At 38.7% G+C, this 22,926-nt stretch overlaps 1 protein-coding gene across 12 annotated transcripts in view; it reads right to left on the bottom strand.

Annotated features, from left to right (window-relative positions):
• The window catches only part of Dlg2 (discs, large homolog 2 (Drosophila)), a 1,924,417-nt gene that overhangs the window by 695,624 nt on the left and 1,205,867 nt on the right, over window positions 1-22,926 (bottom strand). For all 12 annotated transcript variants that reach the window (XM_013511774.1, XM_013511776.1, XM_005379786.2 and 9 more), the window contains one exon: window positions 4,843-4,896. In XM_013511774.1, the coding sequence (XP_013367228.1) occupies window positions 4,843-4,896 (54 nt within the window). The remainder of the gene's footprint in view (window positions 1-4,842; window positions 4,897-22,926) is intronic.

The raw sequence follows: 22,926 nt of genomic DNA, 5'->3' as shown, positions 1-22,926 counted from the left end.
AACCAAGGCATCACTGAGGGACCCTGAGGCACTAGGAAAATGCTTTGGTACTTCTGCTTTTTTTGTTTTTTTGAAGTGGGGTGCTTTACCGCCATATAAATAGACGATTTTTACAATTGAGGGAGGATACTCTAATATAGAAATGTTAAGCCATTTGTCTCAATTATTTTATTCTCATTTTCTTTCCTGATATGATTTTTTTTTCTGATCAGTTTTTGACTCTGCCACTCTCTGTCATTCTTCTATTTCTCACCTAACTAAACATGAGCCTTTTCTTTCATCCATATAACTGACTGTATTTTCTTTCAAAAGTCTTTCTGAGAAAGAAAGGCATTTTCAAAGGATTAGACTTTGGAGGAAGTGGTCACTGATGAGCATGCAGTTTAAGCCAGTACACTGGGCTAACCTGAACCTCGCGGCAGTTTCTTCCAGACTGCTCTGCAGCACTTTCTGGGGGCTGGCCTCCTGGGCTATGTGCACAGTGGCAACACGCAGGAGTGGTACAGCAAGAAAACAGAGGATACTTGAGTCCTTCAAGACCTTGTGGAGCAGAATAGACATTTCAGCTCTGGACAATACACCTACAAAGTTTCAAATGTAAGAGAAATACATTCCTATCTTGCAAAAGCACTATTATTTTGGTTTTTTTTTTTTAGATTTTATGTACTACATCATGCAAGAAGGTTATTACTACCTCTACTTACAGATAAGGGAAAAGGGCAGAAAAATAAATTTCATAAATTATCGCGATGATATTTTGTGTAGAATCAAAACATTCCTGAAGCCACCCTCTTTGGGTTAACGTAGGCAAATTTCTGTGAGTAAAATACTCGGAACTCAAGGTGGAAAGAGACAGAAGTGTTGCTTAGAGAAATTGATGAAACCTCCCTGATGTCAGTGGCAGCTTAATAGGCTCATAAAGATGGGAAGAGAAAAAAGGTAACTTGGTCTAACTGAAGGCAATGAACAAAGGCCAAAAGATAAACACATAGAAAATCTGAAGAAAGTCTGTGGTCCGCCGCTCACAGGTGATCACCTCTGTATCTTTAGCTATATTTATTTGAAAGTACTTCAGGTGCCTGTCACATAGATAGCAATGAGTAGGTCTTTGAAGTACATCAGTAAACAGAGATGAACATAATTTCCCAGTGATATGAGATGATAGGGCCACCAAAGGCTACATGATAAAGTCCAAACATCATGTCAAGGTAACAAGTCCTTCACCATCAGACTCCATTCCACTTGTCCAGCTTCATATTATGTTCTTGCCCATTGCTCAAGCTGTACAGAACTCAGGACAGAGGAGTTTCTAAACTTCAGACTTTTTCCACACGCAGTCCTGTCTTTCTGAAATGCCTTTTACCTACTCTTCCTGAAAATGCCTTACTTCTGCAAGAGCCAGATGATATTTCACCTTTCTCTGGCTCCTTTACATAGGATGTCCAATACTCACTTTTCACAGTTAATTCACATCACCCTTCCTGCCTCTGCACTCCTCTAGTCTTCTACTTAGAGAAAGCAGGAGGACAGGGTTTGCTTTGATAGTGTTCAGTAAACCTCTGACATGTCTGCGAAGGGAAGAAGTACGTCGAGAGAGCACAGCATCTTGGTTGGCCACAGAATCTCAGGAGGGTAACATGTTACTGTTTAATTAAGTCAGACTTCAGGGAGCTACTCCAGGTCACAAGCAGGCTCTCCTCACTTTGAACTATCTATCTCTGTCTCTGTCTCTGTCTCTGTCCCTGTCTCTCTCTCTCCTTAAGTGAAAATGGAGACTACAGGAGACTTATGCTTTTGCACAATAGGTAGAACTGCACCACGTGCAAGGTCCTACCCAAATCTAACATGTGACATTATGTAAGACTGAGTTTATCTGAGGCATTCATGTATAACCTTATTGATACTTTAACTAATGGCAGGGCTCTAATGTCCCTTAACTTAATTTCCTAAAAATAAAAGCAGAGATCCCTTTAAGTATCCTTTGTATCTTTATTAGACATTTACAATAAAAATCCCCGTGGCCTTGGAACTTTCCTTAGTATTTGATTGCTCTTTGCTTGTGTGCCAAGAAACTGTTTCCAAGAGAAGCGTTTATATCTAAAATAAAATTTGCTAATCAGCAAAATTAGTATACTTACTTGTAATGACATTATATTTGAAAAGAACTTTCATATATAAATTACAGTCTGTCATTCAGGTAATATTTTAGGGGAAGGAAATGTCCTTATACCGCATGATTAAAATGCTCTGGGGAACTCTGAAATCATTTTTCATTAAATAGAGCTGAAATTATGTGAACAAGTAGAACATGAGAAAGAAAAGAAGAAAACAAAGTCTAGAACACTGGGGAATGAGAAAATAGAAAATAGACTGTGAAAGGAACAGTCATTTGTTCAAGGTTACCCAGTGAGTCAGGGAAGAAAGCGGAAAGCTGGGCTGATGGCAGGAACTGAAGCATATTCACTTTAATGGCCGTGCTCTAAAGCTGGCCGATCCCAGTGGTGAATGCACTTATACATATTCTATATGGAAGAGGATATACATATATCCAGTACTGTCAGAGTTTAGCACCTATTTCTTCATAACTATCTATTTAAAAAATAAGTACAAAAACTGCTATCGACAGCAAGTTAATCTGATGTCATATCCAAAATCACATTTGATTTTCATAACAGCCTCTGAGGTAAGTATTACAGTTTGTCATACAGATTAATACAGGTTCAGAAAGACTATATGAATTGCAGAAGAACCCTAACAGGGCTTTGAAATAGCATCGATACAGTACAAGGAAGTGATCTGCTTGCAAAATCAAGTGACACTCATCCATGTCTACTGCAAAGCACTGCTCACTTTGTCAGTAGTGACAAAAAGGAGATTTGCTTGGAACATAGGATTCCTTAATGTATTCTGTAGACAAGTCCCTACCCCAAGGGTACTGGAGCCTCTGTGACAAGTTGTCTCCCATGCAAATAAATCTACATGTAGTACAAGAGTAAGAGAGTGAGTTTTGTTCTCTAGCTGAGAGGCAGAAAACAAGGCAAGGAGGAAAGAAACACAAGCAGCAGCATAAAAGGAGTTAAGTAAGTCGTTAAATCTACAGCCAAACTATCTGGATCCACTCCAGTCCTTCAGCAAGTTTTTTTTAACATCTTTAAGATTCAGTTTTCCATTTGCAAAACAGATAAATTAATAATATCTACCTCATAGAATTGTCCTGAGTATTAGAGGTGTTCACATGCATTACGTGCTCAGAGCAATGGTAGGCAGACAGCAATTCCAACGTAAATGTTCGAAAAGCAAAAGAAGGTAGGGAGAGTGACAGACTAAAAGAATACTAGCTATTTTCAATACATTGTTTTGTTTCCTTCTACACAGTCTTTAGTTTTCTACAGCCAAGGTTATTGGATTCCCACCAGAAAGCTTGACCCCACTTCTGGTCTGGCCCCTGATCATTCTTGTTCAGAGAGATTGAAGAAGCTCTAGTTCAGTAATTCGGTGATTCAGCATTAAGTCAAGCTTGCTATTATTCCTGTCCTGACTCTATGTCCTAGTTTTAGTCACTTGTCCCTATAATCAAGTCCCAACCTTGTACTCCAGTTCTAGAACTCTGCTCCCCTGTGGCTGAGTCCTGGCTTATATAGCATCTGCTCAGAACCTCCAGTTTCTTTGAAGAAGACTTCTCCTGCAAGGCAGCCTATGGACTAAAAATATGCTGTGTGTGAACTTTTGAAGTGTGTCTGTCTACTTGTATAAAAATTAAAAACACTCACATTAAAATTCAAATGTCCAACTGCTCTTGAAAATGGGATGATCAGGCAACACCGATCCCCAAGTATCAGCTGCCAACTGTAGAGGGTTATATGCTTTCTATTCCCTATCATATCCACTCCTGGGTCTGTGTCTTGATTTCACTGGTACTTACGAGCATTTCAGGCTGGAGTTCAAATTTGAAAACATCTACCACACACTAATTATATGCCAGGTACGGTTTTAAGTAATTTGCATGCTGTTCTCAATCAGTAGACAGGACTCTGTTCTTGTCCATTGTCCCTGCAGCCCTCCTTTGCTCTTTGTACCCGCCTGCATGGATCTGTGGCTGTCTCATCTTTCCTGATCACTAAGCTCCACCCGCAGCCAGGGCCCATTCACAAAGCCTGGCTGACCCTCCGTAATTTCAACCAGTGACCCTCACTGTGGCCCATTGCCAGTTTCCACTCCTCCCTCCAAACCAGTCTCTGTCATCAAGAACTTTGGCCAACACAGTGCTTGCATGACAGACTTCCAGGATTCACTGATCTGCCTGATCCTGTAATCTCACACTCCACACCTTCGTGTAATCCTATATTTTGTTATATATAGGTAAAGTCTATCCTAGCAAAACTTTTTTTCTAATTTTCTGTTGGGTGCCCAACAAAACCCATAAACTATCTATTGATTGTTCACATTCTAGGCTCTGTCACAGAAATTGATTTGAGTGCTCCTTTAGTACAAAATTCAAAGAAGTTTGTCTCTGTCTGCTAGGAGTAGTTCAATTATTTTCCAGCAAACCACCTAGCAAACTAAAATTATTTGAACAGATTTGTCCATGATTTTTTCTTACAATGGATCCCCGTGCGTCACAAAACACAAATGAAAGGAGGAAATATTAGGAAGGCCTAAGCCAAGATTTAGGCAATACCAAAAGAAAATTCACAAAAGTGATTGTACATTTCATTTCATTCCATAGGATTATGTAGCTTGGTTGGAAATGATAGCATATTGAATTCTGATTATGCATTGAAATTCAACTAATTACATTCTACCATAGTTTTTAAGGAAAATCTTAATAAAAATGTTACTTACATAAGGAATCGTGTCCAAAGTATCTGTGTTGACAATTATAGGAGCAGGACTGGCCTAAAAGAGAGAATTAGGAAAAAAATTAAATAAATAATCTACCCTAAGTTAATCTCTTAGCAAAGAACTAAAACAGTATAGTACTTCATGCATACCTTCACGGGCACTGTAGCAGCTGTTGGGGTCTAAATAAAATGACTCAGGGTTCCCACACCTTCCCCCACTTCAAATAATTTTTAGCTATACTATCACATAATGAACAAAGAAAGCATTTGTAGAATTTACAATCATTTTCTTTTAAATTCAACACAACAGTGTAGGAGGTGAGGATTTGTGCTATGAATGAGATTTCAGGATTTCTAATAAATTGGATGAAGGAGAAAATATGTAGCATTTCCTTACCAAATGAGATGGATAAGGAAATTTTGATTTCACTTTCAAGGAAGCAAATTTAAACCTTAACCTTATAGCTACGTACTTTAAATTTCCTTTTGGAAGTATGCTGTATTCAAGTCAGTAAGGGTTCACTTACTGATACCTTATGCATATGTTTACCAGTTCTGTGTGTCTTATCATATCTTTTTTGCATCTATGATCATATACATAAAAAGCCTTAGGCAGAAAACGAAAAATTAGTTCAGAGATAGCAGAAAACCAAATTGGACATGCTAAACTTTCCTTTTAAAAATGTGTACAACTTGAAGTAACTGCCTTTAATGTTGAGTAGAAATCTGTGCAAAACTGATATAAGAACGCTACAAGCCAAGTCATTAGAGAATAAGAGATTGAATCTCTATTTGCATCACCAGTCTGACTTCATGAATATTGAGTAGACCTATCTTTATTTTCTGGCTTCCAGAATTTTCACAGCACCTTTCCCTTCATCCTCCAAAGGATCTTTAATCTCCACCCCAAATTACAGATTTCATTTAGATAAAGGAAATACTCTCATCGTGATTAATCGAGAGCTGTCTTGCACAATAGAGTTTGGCAAGCACTCAACTTCCGGGACATTTCATTAGCCATGCCCTCTAGAGTTAACAACGCTAACAGCATTTTAATGTCAATCTGTGCCTATAGAATCCTAGTCAAATTTTTTTAACAAAGGAAATTCAGGAGATCTTACAATATTCCAAGTGTTAACACATAACTTTGATAATGATGCCCACACATTTGGTCTATGTACCTATACAGAGGGTCAACTAAACATTCATGATATATTTATACTCATCCCTGAGAAGTTCACCCTTATGGGTAAACTGGGGCTTTGAAAAAAGTTCATACAAGTGTCCACATACATACATGCACACAACCACGTGCATGCACACAGACACTTGGCGAGAGGCGTTTGGTGTAAGGATAAGGGCATGAGATTTGGAGTCAGAAGACCTAGGTTTAAAATTGGTTCAGGAACTTCCTGACTGCAAGATCTGGGGAACTGACAACTTTCTGGCCGTATGATTCTAGGAGGACATGTCTTCTAAGCCTCTCTCCCATTTTACTTTGCTACAGGATGGAAATAATAGTAGTCATTTTCTGAAAAGGGTGAAGAGCAATTGAGATGATGTATTTGAATGTGCTTTATAAACTAAATTTCAGAAGAAAGACTACTATTAGGAGAGACTGCTAGATGGTTTGTGAGCTGTTATATTTTAGAGATCTCAGTGCTGTATTAGTGGCTACAACTGCACTCAAAAGGCTTAATTAGAGTTATTATTTATTAAATATGTATAAGGATTTAAATAGACTTCATTTAAATACCATACTGACAAGGCACAACCTTAATTGACTTGGGCATAACTATATGCAATTGATAAGAAACAAAAGTTTAGCAAAAATGAGAAGTGAAATTTGAATATTGATTGACCTTTATGACATCACAATTCACTTTTTTCCTTCTACACTGCTCTATGACCCCAGTGTCTTATGATATAAGATTCCTTGATGATATAAGATAACAGGAGATCCAAATGAAGCAGAGACCACCTTGAAGGCAAAAGACACCTCAAGATATTAGATGTTCAAAAGGAATCTGGTGACATCTTCATAGGATTTTCTTATATTTCTAATTAAATGACATCTCTCCTATGATTTTACTTTTGGTTCCTATTACTCATGAAAGTGACTGTCTTATCCTTAAATAAACTGAAAACCCTAATTATCATATTCAGTGTTTGTATTTCCCTATTGTTTAATAGCTTTGATCAATAAATATGTATTGATTCAGGCTTTAATCCAATTTTTGTTTCTCTTAACATAGATTATATTATTGGAATAACTTCATAAACCTACTTCAATGCAATGCCCTTTAAAACTTCTGTGTTTATGCTGCTATTTTCCATTTCCTACATATAAATTTGGTCATTCCAAAAAGACTCTATATTTGAAATTGACAGGAATCGTACAGTTCTCTAGGATTCTCCATAGTACTTGGATATACACACAGAGCTAAATAAACACACAGAAATTGTTGACTAAATGTAACTATAAAATAAAAATGAGGCTATAAAGGAAAGTAATAGATACTTGCAAGCTTTATAGGACATTTTTAAGATAACCCAAAAATGTGTCACATATATCCATATGACTGGACATTTTCTTAAGTATTCCATACCAAGTTCTTCATTTTGTCACTATTATTTCATCAAATCCAGCCTTTATAAAACAATAATTACATTTTTAAAATGAAAGGATTTGCAGTCTGTGAATCTTGAAGTATGGGTACAAGCTCTTGGTTGTGTGTGATTTACGTTACATAAAAACTCACTGCTCCTTTTCAGTGTCATAAACATCCAAAGGCTAAAGTTGCTATTTCTATTTCTAAACCTTAATAAAACACATGAACAAGCAGGGTGTGGAGACTGTACATTCATACAGCACATACCCATGTGACACTGGCAATCTCTGCAATCACTGGTAGGAGAGGGCAAGGTGAGCTCTTATGGAAAACCATGCTACCTCACAGGGCTCTTAGACCAGGGGCTCTGAAGATCCTTCCATTGCTCTGCTGCAGGACCTTCACAGCCCCCCACAGAGTGTTTTTACAGAAGTTTATTAGATGATTTTAGCACTCTGTGGTGTATATATCAGCAGAGGATAAAACTCCAAAATGGCAGCAACTTAGTGTGGTAATATTCTAAATGTGGGCCATGGGTGCATTCTTCTCACCGCTTGGTAGTCTAAATCTCTTAGTTCAGCCTAGCTCCAGTTTCTTTTTTCACTTTTGCAGTCATGAAAGACCTCTAGTTTGATACAGTTTGGTTTCTGAGTCTTAAAAACCAATTCTGTGGTTGCTTTGATGGTTTCCTCCAAGTTTTTCTCCATACTGCATACCGCCCTGGCATACATGCCCTCTCTCTTCACAGTAGATATCCCCTTAATTGAATGTCTAAATCAAACTGGTGATTCAGCAGATTCCTGGCTTTTTCACTACGCTTATTTCTATTCACTGGAAAGAAACTCATAACAAATTTGAAAAAGAAATCTCCTTTTAATCAGAAGCTTCAAGGCTTGTGTTTATGCCTGAGAAGATCTGAGCAGGCATTTTTAAAACTATAAAGGATTAAGAAAAGCATGCTTTCTTGGGTGACCCAAACAATGAGTCAAGTAGCTTTTGTGTTATATTATATTCTCTTCCATGTGGAGAAAGCCAGTTTACAGCAAAAAGGAAAAATAATGCTTAACCACAGAACCTCAAAAAATAAGCACAGAGGATAGTGATAAAATTTAAACTACTGTATTGATAAAATTGTTCATTAATTCCACCTACATTTTGTTTTCGAGTTTTGTGGGATATCCAAAGAATCTTAGATCAGCAACTTTGCTCATGCAATGAAAGGTAAACTTCTGTTGCTTGTCACCAAGAGAATCTAAGAAACATTTCAACATAATGAAGGCATATTTTGAAAAGAATTTATTTTTCCTGCTCATTGATGCAGGTCACTCCTCGATATTTGTTAAGTGCCAGATCTGGAAAATACCTCTGACATGAGGAATTAGCTACTTAAATGCAAACTACAATGGATCCTGGACTCATGAGTTCAATTCGTTCCCAAGGGCTGGTTGTAACTCAAGCTGTCGATTGAAGATTCAGGCTCCTATATTGGGTCCTCAAAGTCTCCCTCCGGTACACATGCAGATCTCAGTGTCCTTAAAGAGACATTGGCCCAGGATTTCTCAATGAACACCACACACGAGAGTATATTGTAATCTTCCTTCCAGAACTCTTTAAATCTGTATCTGCAACCACCCAGAAGCACAAGCACAGGCATTAGGGTCACAACTCAAGAATTTGGTCTTCAATTAAAATTCTGGTCATAATTCAAGTTGTTTGAATATCAGGCTGGTCATAACTCAAGGGACCACTGTACAGGGCAGAATCAAGGTCATGGCAGGAAAGGACACTTTCCTGAGCAGCCAAGAGACACTGTCTGGGCAGCTGACATCTAGAGGTGGAGGCTAATCCATGGAAAGGTCAAAGGACTGAGTCTAAGTCTGCAACTGAACTTTTAAGAAACAAGACAGAAAAAGAGAAAAATCAAGTACGTATTGCAGCAACTAATGAATAGTAAGTTTTACAGAATTAAGAATTGTGCCAGAATTTCATCAGACCTAGAGCAGACAGGTAGAAGATAGGTGGTTCTCAGTAGTTCAAGTCGAAAAGCAAAATAGCAAAAAGAGTATCTAAGCTGCTTTGGGAGCTTGGTGCCTCTAGCTTACCTTCTCAGCCTCTCTGGGCAAGACTATCGAGTGAGCAAGACTTTTGTCCACTTTCAGGGACATAGGTCCCATAAATGGCTTTTGTTTATTTCATTGCATGAGGATATAAAACAAAATGGTGAGCAACTTTGTTGATGATAACAGTAGGTAATGTAGCAACCATTGTTAATTCCTATCATTTTGTTTTGAGGTCCTGTATTGTTTTTGTGTTGTTTTGATTTTGTCATTGTTGTTTTGTTAGACTTTTTAATTTTTAAAATAAAAAATAATTTAATGATTTTAAAATTAAAACTAAATGGCATTACAAAAAAAAAATGGAAGCCACTGAATGTCTTAAAGTGAGATCATTGTTTGCATAGGTGACGTCAATATCAAAGCTGAGATCCCAGAACTGTAAGGTAAATCACAGTTGTTAGTCCCTAGCTGTTACAAGATACCATGCAAGTTTTTAGTTTCACCATTCATACAGAGGACAGTCCTCAGGGTGAACTCTGATCAGATCATATCCTGATATTGCCAGAGAGGCTATTCGGGTTACCCTCTACATATTCTGTCAGGTCTGAAATGAGACATGTGGAGGAAGTACTGAGTTGATTAGCTCAAAGTAACTGAATTTTGTGTTAACTTTTTCCTCAAATATTCTTGTTCTATTCTGGAATAAAAATGTGGCATGGTTAAGAAGAGGAATTTTCTTCCATTTCTTGAATTGCTCACTTACTCTCTGTTCATATAGAAACCTTCTGTTCCCTCTCTTTGCCACAATCTGTTGGACTAGAAACTCAGGTTCTTAGGTGTTAGTAGTAGTAACCTTCTATCCTATTGGAAGGATTTACTAAGAACCTACAGTTATCCCTACCTTAAGGTTGTGGGACCGTGACCCAGCTATTACATAGATCATCCCACTACATTAATAGTGGGATGGATACTGAGAGCAGGCCCACGGTAGAACTTACTTTATATTTCATACTTATTTAATCTTTCAACAACCCTAGGAAACAATAACTATTACTGTCAATCTATAAGTAAGGAAACAGGGATTAAATAACTGCTAAAATCACACATCTTATAAATTGAACATCTTCAATCCCGAGTAGTCTAGCTGTGGAACTCATGCTCTACTGCTATTTGGGATGAAATCAGACCTTACTGCACCTCTTTGGATCTTACTTTTTTACTGTTGAGCAACAATTTTCAAAATCAGCTCAAAGCCAGATTTGTTCTAAGCCCTGTGACTCTGACTGGTCTAAGAACGTCCTGTCCTTCCTGTGGCCCAGTGCTGGAGGCCCCAGAACCTCTGTTGACGGGCCACGGAAGGCAGGGCCTTGGGAAAGGCTGAAGGCCCAGGCACAAGCAGACTGGCTGACTCACAAATTCTTTGAACAGACTGTTTGGTAAACTACTGATTAAATACATATTGATGGTTTTGGGGGAGAAAGGAAGAACAGATTAGGAAGAATAAACAGACAGGGAGCGTGTTGCCTTTTTTCTCCTCATTTATTTTGAGTAAAGAGGAATGGCCATGGGCCACATCTAACTTATATAATATAGCTAATGTGTATAAGTACTAAAACTTTTTTTTTTATTATAACATTTTAAAAAACGAGAGCAAAAGACGAAAGATGGCGAGCTGCAGGCTGGCATGTCTGCAAGAATTTTAAAGCTGAGCTCTTAGGGAACATTTAATTCCACCCTTTCATTTACAAATATAAAAATGAAGACAGAGAGAGTGGCATGAGCCAGATCTCACAATTACTCAGTGTCAGTCTGAAGAGAGGAGAATAACAGAAAGAACAATAATAAAGTACTAGCTTACGGTGATTGATTATGATGTCTCAAGGACTGTGATAAATACTTTAAGAGACATCAGTGCATTTAACTCTTACAGTTTCCTAAAGAAAACACTATTGGTCCGTTAAAAAAAAAAGAAGGAAGGATAGGGAAGAAAGAGAAGGAGTCAGGCATGGGGGCACATGCCTGTAATCCCAGAACTTGGGAGGCTGAGACAGGAGGATTGCTTATTCAAGGCCAGCATGGTACATAATGATTTCAAGGCCTCCCTAAATACCATGGAGAGACCCTGCCTATAAATAAATAAGTGGAAAGAAATGAATGAATGAATGAATGAATGGGAAGTAGAAGGGAGGGCGTAAGGAAGGAAGGAAGCATAAATTAACTAAGTCACGTGCCTCAGAAATCTAAGAAGTATTCACAACTAGTTTTTATTCCAGCCCATGATCTTACCTTCTTTGTCTCCTGGTTTCATTGCATGAGATTTTTCAGGTAACCAGACCGAATCTGCAGGTTGTTTTTTTTTTTTTTGCCTGGAAAGTTACGAGTTTCTCTCTCAGTCCGAAGAGAACTTTCTCACTGCACTGACTCAGATTCAATTCCCCAATTCCCACACAGTTTCTAGGTCCCTTAATCTCTTGAAAACCCCCCACTTAAAAATGGGACAATTCTGTTTTCCAGTTAACCTATTTCCTCAAGAAGTTAGGTGGAGAAAAAAGCATGTGAAGCAAAAAAGGAGTTTATAAGTGTAAGGTTATTTTTTTATTATCATGCTTGCTTTTGCTTTTAAAAACTTTCTTCTTTATCTGTCCCCTCTTCACAAGACCAACTAGGTGTCAGCCCAATGTACCCCCAAGCCATTATTATGAATTCTGGCTCATCACCTGGTTTGCCCTCAACCCACAGTGACCTAGCACAGGTGAGGACATCAAGGCAGAAAGTGGGTGAGGGAAATATTCCTGAATGCCTGAGGGTCAGCAAGGAAGCCTTAACCTCAGGTTCATGGCTGTGGCAGGATGTCTCATTTGAAGACACTAAAATCTTGGTTGCTCTTCCTAGGATCAATAAACTGTACTGGAAGCCACCTACCTCACCTTCCACCAGCCTCGCTGTGAAAACAGGAAGAAAGAACTGCAGACATATGTGTTGACTTGAACTCAATCCAACTGTGTTTATCCAAATTTTCTCAACAACTAAAACAGTATTGTTCTCATTTTACACCTAAGGTAACGGATGTCAAGTAAGTTGCCTAAAGTCTAGCTGCCAATAGCAGGACCAATATGCAAACCTGTCAGTCTGGCTGCACAGTAGGTAACTCTCAACCACCATACAACATTTGCTTCTGCGCCCTCTTAAGACGTGGCAAGTATCCAGAAGTCTGTCCTAGTCAACTTAGATTCTCTGTCAGCCCTCAAAACCCTTCATTAGTATGTCATCCCTTTGGATTAAAGTGTTACCATCAATGCTCAGTCCTCCTTTAAAATAAAAAAAAAAAAAGTATAGTATTTTGCAGAAAAAGAATGATACACTGAGGACCTTGGTTAGGATGAGTTTGTCCTCTTTTTTTCCCAGTGCAGAAAAAATGCGACAACTAGAGACTGAAGTCCAGAAAGAAGACACTGGGGAACCAAGGAAAATTTTCTCTAACATCCAACACACTTGTATCAAGAGACAGAAACTGCTTGAATACCCTTCAGACCTCCATCCTACGCCGTCCCACACCTCTCACTGAACTTAGCATATAAAGAATGACTCACCAAAACCAGACTGCAGATCACCATTGAAACCAAAACTGATAATTATACTAAATACCAATACCACACTTTATAATTTATAAAGTACGTTCATGCACATTTGATCATTGAATTTCCACATGAACAGGAAAGGCAACTAATAATGACTGTTCAAGCACTCACTATATAAGCTCTGTACTTGTGCTTTACTGTTCATTCCTTCTAGAACCTCGGAGGGATTGGTGAAAATTCTCCTTGTCCATAGATAAGTAAGCAAAAGCTGAGTGATTCAAGGAATTTATTAAAGTAGGACAGATAGCAGGAAGCAAAGCTTGGATTCAAATGCAGGTCTTCTGACTTTGAAACCCTTTGCTTTTCATCATTGAGCCATGATGACTCAGATCCCACAGGCTCACACTGAGCTCTTACAAATGCAACTGCTTTGTTTATGCAAGTGTTCTCAGAAGACCCCACCAAAAAATGGAGCCACTGGCTTAAGTCTCAGATGAGGTTCGCTCAGCGTGCCTTGTGCCATGATAAGCGTTCCCACTCGATCCACTGATTCACTCCACGTGGTGCTATTCCTGGAAAGAGCCATGTGGATACCATCTGCTTCTTGTCGCTAAGTTACCAAAGAGCAGTAATCTTAGCAGCTATATTGTCCAGGTTTAGGAACAAGAACTCTGAATAAACTGTCAATAATCTGGTTCTCTGAGCTAAGATGGAGCCTCTTTCTTCCGTGGCACATGGATCAAGGTCTTTCCCACTATGAGTGATCAATAAGTGACTGCTTTCTTTTTTCTTCCATGTGGCCAGGATTCTTACTCCTCCAAGCACATAACTTGTTCATGCCTACTACAGTGCCTTTGCTACGTCTAAGCTTTAACTATATTTTGTATTAGTACATATTTCTTCTGTATTCCACTTCCTGCATCAGTCAAGGCCCCCATTCTCATCAGCCTGACAAATTCTTTCTACCCTGCAGGGCTTCTGACATCCCTGATCCTCCATAAGAGCTTCCGTGCTCGTCACTGCAGGACTCAATCTATTCATTCCATTACCCCTCCAGTTTTAAAGCACTCATTATTTGTACTTCTTCACTTTCTACTGAATTATACATGTTGAAGAAAAGGAGTCCTGTGCAAGCATCAAGGCCAGATATTCGTAATGAACATTTCTTTTCTGTTCTTACAGGTGTTGACAGCTAATTGGTTCACGTGTGATATTCAGATATCCTTGGTGAAACTGTAATTGTTTTAAAGATAGGATTCTGTTCTTACTTCAGTTCTTTACCAGGCACCCATGTCTACACACCTAATGATGCTTGGCAAACAAAATACACACAAAAGATTGATTTTGAAAACTGTGGGAGCTTGAAACACAGCAATGAGAAATAAAATGAGTAGTTTTTGAGACAACAGAATGGATGCAGTGGGTAGACTCGGACAATGGCATGCTTCCTTCTGGTGAGAAGCTCTTGTAATATACTGCCATGTGTGGACGTCTGGGATTTATACTACAAACAATGCTATTCTCATTGTTGAGAATATATATGGAATGCAAATTAAGAGTAATTATATGCCAACCATATGCAGGTACTTTATGCTCACTTTTTTCCAGTCTTCATTATAATCTAGTGGGATACACACCCTAACTATGATCCTCTATAGATAAGAAAAGAAGGCAAAGACCTGCCACACAGCTTGTCCAAGGCTAATAGACCGATAAGTAGTGGAGCAGAAACTCACTCATCTTGACTCCAAAACCATATTCTTGTTCATATTATTGCTGTCTGTGGAACAAGGGATCCAGCTGCTGAAAATACTATCTGCCCTAAATTACTACCCACAGTACCTCAGGAGAGGGTGATGTGTGAGAGGAAGCATGGAATTGGGAGAGAACTAAGGCCTCACGGGTCATGATAAAGATATCTGTCCAAAGACCCAGCCCAAACTAAATCTTTATTTGGAGTCTTGCACTTTATCTTTTAAAAAAACTAATTTTATTTATTTCATAATCAGATATTTTTGCCACAAGATAATATTTCAAATCATTTATAATAGAGTCAGGCTGACATCCCAGGAAGTTCCACATGTCAAAGCCCAGGTGCCCTGTCTCTCTGGAAGTGGACACTCCAGTCCAGGAATCCTGTTCCTGAGATAAAGACGGCTGGACTATGAGGAGGTCTCAGTTTTGGAGCTGGGAAGTACAGTAACTCAGAAGAAAGCAAATGAACTGACCTGCCGTAGTTATTTATATATTTGAGGGATAAAAAATGACCTATAAAAGTCCATGTCTCATCAAGGATCTGATTTCATGCATTGTAAATTTTATTTTGGTGGGAAAATGAGGAGGAAAGGCATGGATGCTATACAACTCTTCCTTCAGGCACGTGCCTGTCTCTGCTTTTACCACTCAGAAGCAGCAAAAAGATGTTAAGAAAGGCATGCTGAAGTAAGACAAAGGTTGAATTATATAAAGATCAGTGACATAGATGAATTTCTTGTGAACTGTCTAAAGAATGGGGTCTTATATCCTGTAGACAAAGCACCTAAGAAATCCATTTATGATCCTTTTGCTCCATGCTAAAGGTTTGTGTTCTTGTTATACATCAGTTACCTTCCTGGCCTTCAGACCATATTATCGGTTGCAAAGAGTTCTATATTAAAGAGTCAAATCTGAAATGAAACAGAGAATTATCACTGAACTCTTGCTGCCATCCTTGCCTCTCTCAATGTTCTCTAAGTCTTAACTCCAGAAATAATTTTTCTTCCACTTTCATGTTTTCCCCTTCTAACTATAATTTGACACTAAATTACACACTGAAGTCTGAACAGAGAATGTCTCAAAATATCTCATATCTGGACTACTTCTCTAGTGTGAGAGGAAATATTGAGAGAGACTTAGAAGAATTATGGGTTCACTTACTATGTCTAATCATGACTGATCGATAATGTGCTCATGGCTATGCGGCATCGGTAGGATGCTCAAAGATTTGCCTCTGACTCACTGCACTTTGTTAGGATTACAAATGGAGTAAGGTGTGTAACATTTTAGTTCTATTTTCCTAGTTTAAAATTCTGATAGTGTCCAGAAATCTAACATTCTTCAACTCTCCATTTTTCTTCAAAATTAATGTTCCATTTAGAATCACTTTCAATGAGGAAAAACATGAAGAAAGAATAGATAAAAAGAAACAGTGAATAAGGACTAGAAAAATAAAGGTTTACTAAAAATTGCTGGCATTTACTGGTGCCAAGGAATATATTCTGCAGATGTGTTTGTATATTGTCATCAAATAGGCAATGAACTTTTTGTTCTACGAGGCAGGAGCCCATAAATCTCTGGGTGTGAAATGCCAACCAGTGCCTAGCCCCACAGCTGTTTTTGCTTCGCAGAGTTCCAGTGAATATGCCATTCTTAGTTTTGCAGTTTCCAGGTGCCTTTCTTCATCTCAGTTATTGTGAAAAGTAAGGGTCCTACTTATTTAATTTACCTCTCCCTTTAAGCTCCGGCATAGTGCTATTGCAATATTTTTCAGGGTAAGATCAAAGACTATCTGTTGTTGTTATACATAAGAGGAGATAATGCAGCGAGAGGAGGGAATGAAAAGAAAGGAGAGAGGGAGGCAGGATGTTGTTTCCTGGCCCAGAGGGACTCCAGCATTCAGATAGGGGGGATGATGATTACCAGCCGGAGGTTGTCTCCTCTGTACTGAGGCTGCTTTTTCTATTGGCCTTGCAACTTCACGACTGGAAACATCATTTGTTTTGCATAAGATTTCTCCCAAGAAACTGGAAAGAAGTAGATAACTTCTCTATGAATATGATATATGCAAATTTACATCTCATGACTCCTCTTCTCTAACTCTAACTCAGTAGGAACTATACCACCTTACGCTTTTGTGTGAGGGTGAGCTACTTCCTATTGCACCTGGGGTCAGCAGAGGAAGGTTCTAGGGCTGGCTATGGCCTTATGAAACCTGGTCACTTAACCTCCAAATTGTTTCTGAGGTTAGAGCCAGCTATAAATAAGGACTGTGTGGCTTCTAATCTTAATACTAGTTTAATTTTGAATATCATAAAAATAGCAATAAGAAGTTTAGAACTTTAATCATCTGGCCAACATTTAAGGTTTCTTTTCTTTTCTCCTCACTTGCACAGTAAACTTCGCTGATTCATTTAATACATCTGAAAATCTCGATTTATAAATGGAAATTATAATTTATTATCTAGTCATCCATGATCCAAGAAGCAAACGGCAGCAGCTGTGAACACTATGAAATTTATAAAAGTATACATTTAGGATATTCAAAATTAGCAAACTTGGGGTGTAGCTCAGTGGTAGAGTGCTTGTTCTGACATCCTGCCATGCAGGAAATCCTGGGTTCCATCCCCAGCACAACAAGGATGCACACACACACACACACACACACACACACACATCTTTGGCCACTAGTGCAATGCAAATCAAAACAACACTGAGATTTCATCTTACTCTAGAAAGAATACTATTATCAAGGACTCAGAAAATAATATTTGTGGGGAAAAAGGAACCTTTCTACATCATTGGTGAAGATGTAAACTAGTACTACCACTATGGAAATCAGCATAAAAATTCCACCAAAAATTAAAAACAGAGATTCCACTTGACCCAGTTATAGATTTTCTGGATATCTTCCTGGAAGATTTAAAGTCAACATATTACATGTTTATAGCAGCACAACTCATAATAACTAAATCTTGGAAGCAACCTATATGCCCATCAACAGATAAATGGATGGAGAACATGTGAGATCGGTCACAAAGGGTACAACTGAGTAATTTGTAGGAAAATGGATGCACTTTGAAATCATAAGGCTACCTGAAATAAATCAGAAGGTTAAATATTACATGGTTTCTCCTATGTGAGAAAGCTGAAACATCTGTAAGTTAAAGAGCAAAATATAGGAATGATGGGAAACAGGAGAGATGGGAAGCAGATCTGGAAAAGGGAAAATGGGAGGGGAAGGAGGGGAAGGGGAAGTAAACATGATTAAGATACGGTACATACCTATATGTACCGTATAGGTACCAAGCCCTCCAGAATGAATGTAATTATTGTATATCACAAATATATACAAACAGCAACCAAAAGAAGCAAAAAGGAAAACAATACTCACCAACTGTAATTACAAAGGGGCACACCCTTTCCTTAAGTACTGTGCCAAGGGTTTAACTCACATCGTCTCATTAAAAATCAAACAAGGCTAGAAATAGCTGTATAAAATCTCATTTTATCAGATAAAACAGAGGCCTAGAGGCTTTGATTAATCCACCCAAGCTAGCAAGTCATAGAGCAAGAATTAGATTCAGGTCCTTCAACTTGAGCAAAAAGTACAGGAGACTGAGACTCTAGTCTGAGTAGGTTATGTCTTCCCACTTAACCCTTTCTGAACCTGGACATTTTGATTTCCTGAACTTTAATTTTCTCATAAATACTGTGGCGTAATTGGAACATACCCTTCCTCCCTTGTATAGCTGTAATGAAAAAAGCTATGTTTTACTGCTTTGGAAATTATAACAAGGAAAATAAATATAGGGAAGGTAAAAAGTACTGGTAGACTTCAGCAGTAGCAGCATCAACTGCAAAAACATTGGTATAGTATATTTGGGGGTTTCTAAACAAGATACAAATTAGAATTTCAGTGCTCTTAAGCATTTTGCCTAAGAAAGAATATCTAAATAAAAATTAAGAGTACAGTAAGTCCCCGACTAAGAACATTTGACTTGCGAACTTTCACAGTAGGAGCAGATCTTACATGAGGAACATTCACAGTTGCAAACAAATCTCAGAAGTAGCCCACGTATCCACCCGACATTGCCCCGTTGTGCTGCTGTGTGCTTACTTCAGTGTACAATAGCACAGCGCTCAGTCAGAGCCCATGACGGTGGAAGCAAGATGAAAAGCACTGATGATATGGAGGAACTCGCTAGGAAGTGCAAAGAAATAAGATGGAAACAAAAGTGAAAATGGAGTGTAGGACTCACTTTGTCAGGACTTATGGAGAAATCTTATTACGAACGTCCTCCCGGAATGGAATTCATTCGAAAGTCAGAGACTTACTGTTCTATATGATATACCTACAATAGTTCACTAAAAGTTTTGAGCTTCTGTTGTGTATGATTTTTAATTTTGATTTTTTAGTATGAATTCTGAACAGCTGTTCTTTTTGCTGTTTCATAATAAGTAAGTGCGACATTCTACTGCTGCAATTTCTAGGGTAGGTAAAGGAAAGTGAAACAGCCCAGCATGAATCTTATTTTTACTCTATTGTACTATAACATATGTCTGTGCTAATGCTCTATTTTGATGAATCAACAAAAACGCTGTATACTGGAGTACAGGGAATGCATCCTGTGCTTGATTTTGTGAACTCCAATTGTGCATAAGACAAGCAGTCAAAGAAAATCCAAACTGTACAAGGGAAGACAATAAAAAGCTAGCAAGCTCTTGCTCTCCCCCTCCAAAAAGAAAACCAAAAGTGACAATTCTATTCCGTTTCACCAGCAATCTTCAAACATTGCTGTGGACTCAAGCTGTTGTAATTATCCAGGTCACTTCTAGCGTAGCACCCCCCTCAGCTGAATGTCTCCATAGATTAAGTGTCATCTCTATTTCTGCACTAATAGAAGTTCCATTAATAGCCTCAATCATATTCTGTACAAGGAAATAGACTACAAAGTGGGGTGTTACTAAACAGAAGTGTAAAGTGAGGTTAAGAAGAATGGAGTAAAAAAAAATGAATCTAACGTGATTGAGGATGATGAGTTGAGGGATATTTAGAAGAGGACAAAACATACTTGGAACTCCATGTGCTAGGACTGAAAGTCATCTCTGAACAAATGCTTTATAGAGCTGACCTAAGCTTACGATGGCTCAGATCCGATGTCCTGGGTGAAAGCAGGCATCCAGGAATGAAAAGTAGTCAGTAGAGGTGATGCTGGAGCTCAGCAGACAGATTTTCAGGCTGAATTTGAGAAAAGGAGGATTATTTCCTCATTATCATCTCATTGCTGCCTAAGTCTCATTTCTTATGTATTAATCAGCCCAAACAGATTTATTTAGCAAGTGTCATGTTGAAAGTACTGAACTTGGCACTATACAAAATAAGGAGGGGAGAAGCATATGGTCCTGTCCTGTGAGGAATTTACAGCACCATGTGGATACAAGAGAAACCTGCTAGTGTTTATAATACAAAGCAGAGAATTTGCACAAGTGAAAGAGAAAAATATCATGGTGGGTATGAAGGAGAAAGGCAAGCAGGATGAGGATTCACAGGTCAGCATTCTCTGCTCTGCTTACTTGGTATTTGATTTTAAACAAACTACCGGAATCACAGGTCTTCTAAGATGAAGATTATGGTAACAGGGCAATTTCATGCTAATACTGTGAGAAGTAAGTAACAAACTGTGGAGTGCCACAGTTTGTAAGCAGATTCCTTACTCACTTACCACCAGCAGGTGCTGATCAGGTTTGAAAACTGGGAGAGAAAAGGAAGATCATGTAGCTATGAGGCAGGAGAGAAGTTTTGTAGAACTGAAAATGAGTTAAAGCTTGGAAGACAGAATCTCATCTTGAAGCTCCGTGTGCTCAGCTGATTTGCTTATGTCTGTGTCTCTGTTCTGCCCTTTCTTGCTGAGCAGCATCTTAATTGCTGTGTCACTGGTCATTCACTGGCTGCTGTCCCTGTCTAGCTTAAGGTTCTCTGGTTGCAGGAAGTGAATGCCATTTGCAGTAGTTGAAGAGAAATTTGGAATTTATTATCAGGAACAGGCAGAGAGCGGAGCAGAGTCGGCCACCACAGGGACTGGAACTGAGAACTAGGAGTTTCCAAGAACCCAGAAAGCCACAGCCCAGGCTCTCCTAGTTCCCTTTAGGATTAATTTTTCAGTGTCTCTCTGTGGGAGCACACGCCCCCCTCTTTCTCTTACTGCATGAGTTTCATTCTTTAATACCCATGCGCAAGCATTCTCTCTCCTCTGTGTATATATCTCCAGACCTGGACAATGACAATTTGTCAATCTATGGGCCTGAGAACATGTATCAGGGGCCATGAAGCCGCCTTTTGTATCTGATATCATTGAACATCACCTCTTGCTGTACTAAACATTTACTTATAAAGTTCCAGCTCCCTAGTCAGCACGCCTGAATTATTCATTGTCCTTTCTGACTACCTGCAGAGTTTCTGACCTCAACTGAGTGTCTGAACTCTCATCCTTATTGTTCCTACATAGCTTCTTCTCTAATGCTTGGAGAGGGAGGTGGAAACATGGGAGAGAACTGACAGCATGCCCTTACCCCCTTCTGCTCTGCCAAGCCTTTATGCCTCTGTAGCAGGTATTTCATCCTGTCTTATCTTGGAAGCAGCCATTTGAAAACTGACTCTTTCTGTTTAGTCTTCTTTGTCCAACTTTACTGCAAGGCAAATATGCTACTTAAACTTCAAAACCGAGCTGAGAAATCCTTCTACGATGCTTGCCCCTTCTTTGAAGTCTTCTAGTAATTCTTGGGGAGTTAGTTAGGGTACTTTTCATCTGATATTAAGAGTGATTTGTATGTTCATTTGGAAATTTCTATGGGCAAAATTTCAACTAGGGATCTTCCTGATTTATTCTTTTTTTTTTTTCTCCCAATGCTTGGCAGCCTGCATGACATTCAAATTAGGGTCAAAATAAATTTTTCTGAGATGGATAAATGACTACTCATCTAACTGTTTTAGATTGACAGAAGTTCAGATCTAGCAGCAAGATGAGCAGAAGAAATGCACCGAGGACCCACTGAATAGCAGTATGAGTGTCTTTTTGAATCTAAATATAACAACTACCAATACATGAAATGCCAACTTTCATGGAATAAGAAACAGTAGGGGAGCCATTCAGTTACATGATAATAAAGTCTCTCTTATAAAGTAATGATACAACAAAGAAGTTGTGGATATACCTGTCATCCTTATCTTGGGCCCAGAAGAGGGGCTAGCACATCATTAGGGCACCACAAAATGTGCCTGAACTGAGCACAGTCATAGTAAATGAAAGTAGGACTTACACAAGTAAGTCTTTATGAGAAAAAAAGAAAGCATACATTATGGGTCAATGTCGAGAAGCCCCTCTAATTACTTGAATAAAATTGCAAAGTCTTTGATTTGGCTAGTACTAAAGATACTGCTTGTCTGGAAGGATGCTCACAAGGCTCCAGAGAGAAGGATCCTTCATTCATGTATTCAAGAGACTTACACTGGCAAAGCACTTACTGATAAAAGATATGGGAAAGTCTTTGTTGCTGCTTTGCATATAGGGGTCTGGGTCCAGCAGATGAACCTGCTTAAGATTTTAGATTTGATTTCCATCTTATCACCACAGGGCATAATCTCATTTGTGAAATCAAACCTTGAAACTCTGAAGAAGTTTCCTTAGAGTTTTGGTTTTTTTTTTTTCCAGTACCGGGAATCGAACTCACAACATTGCGCTTGCCAGGCAGGTGCTGTGCCGTTGAGCTAAATCCCCAGCCCCAAGAAGTTTCCTTAGAGTTCCCTTCTCTCAGACTGTTTTGGGCAGGATTACCCAGATGATGGTGCTCAGCAATGAGACCAGTCAACTAAATGGAAGGTTCTCTGTGTTAAGATCATGCCATAAATTGAAATTTTATGTCAGGCTTGTTATTATCCCACAGATCTGCATTAGCTGAATCACAGCTTTCTGTGAGAGCAAAAGAGGGATGACGTGAGCCTATTAGGTGCCTCTGGTCTCTAAGGATGTATGAGGGTTCCATGTTCACAGTGCAAGCATAGAAAAGCATTTCTCTGCTTGTG

This window comes from Chinchilla lanigera, unplaced genomic scaffold (genome assembly GCF_000276665.1).
Source record: "Chinchilla lanigera isolate Chin_1 unplaced genomic scaffold, ChiLan1.0 scaffold00013, whole genome shotgun sequence".
NCBI lineage: Eukaryota > Metazoa > Chordata > Mammalia > Rodentia > Chinchillidae > Chinchilla > Chinchilla lanigera.
This window is presented reverse-complemented; position numbering and strand designations above follow the sequence as displayed.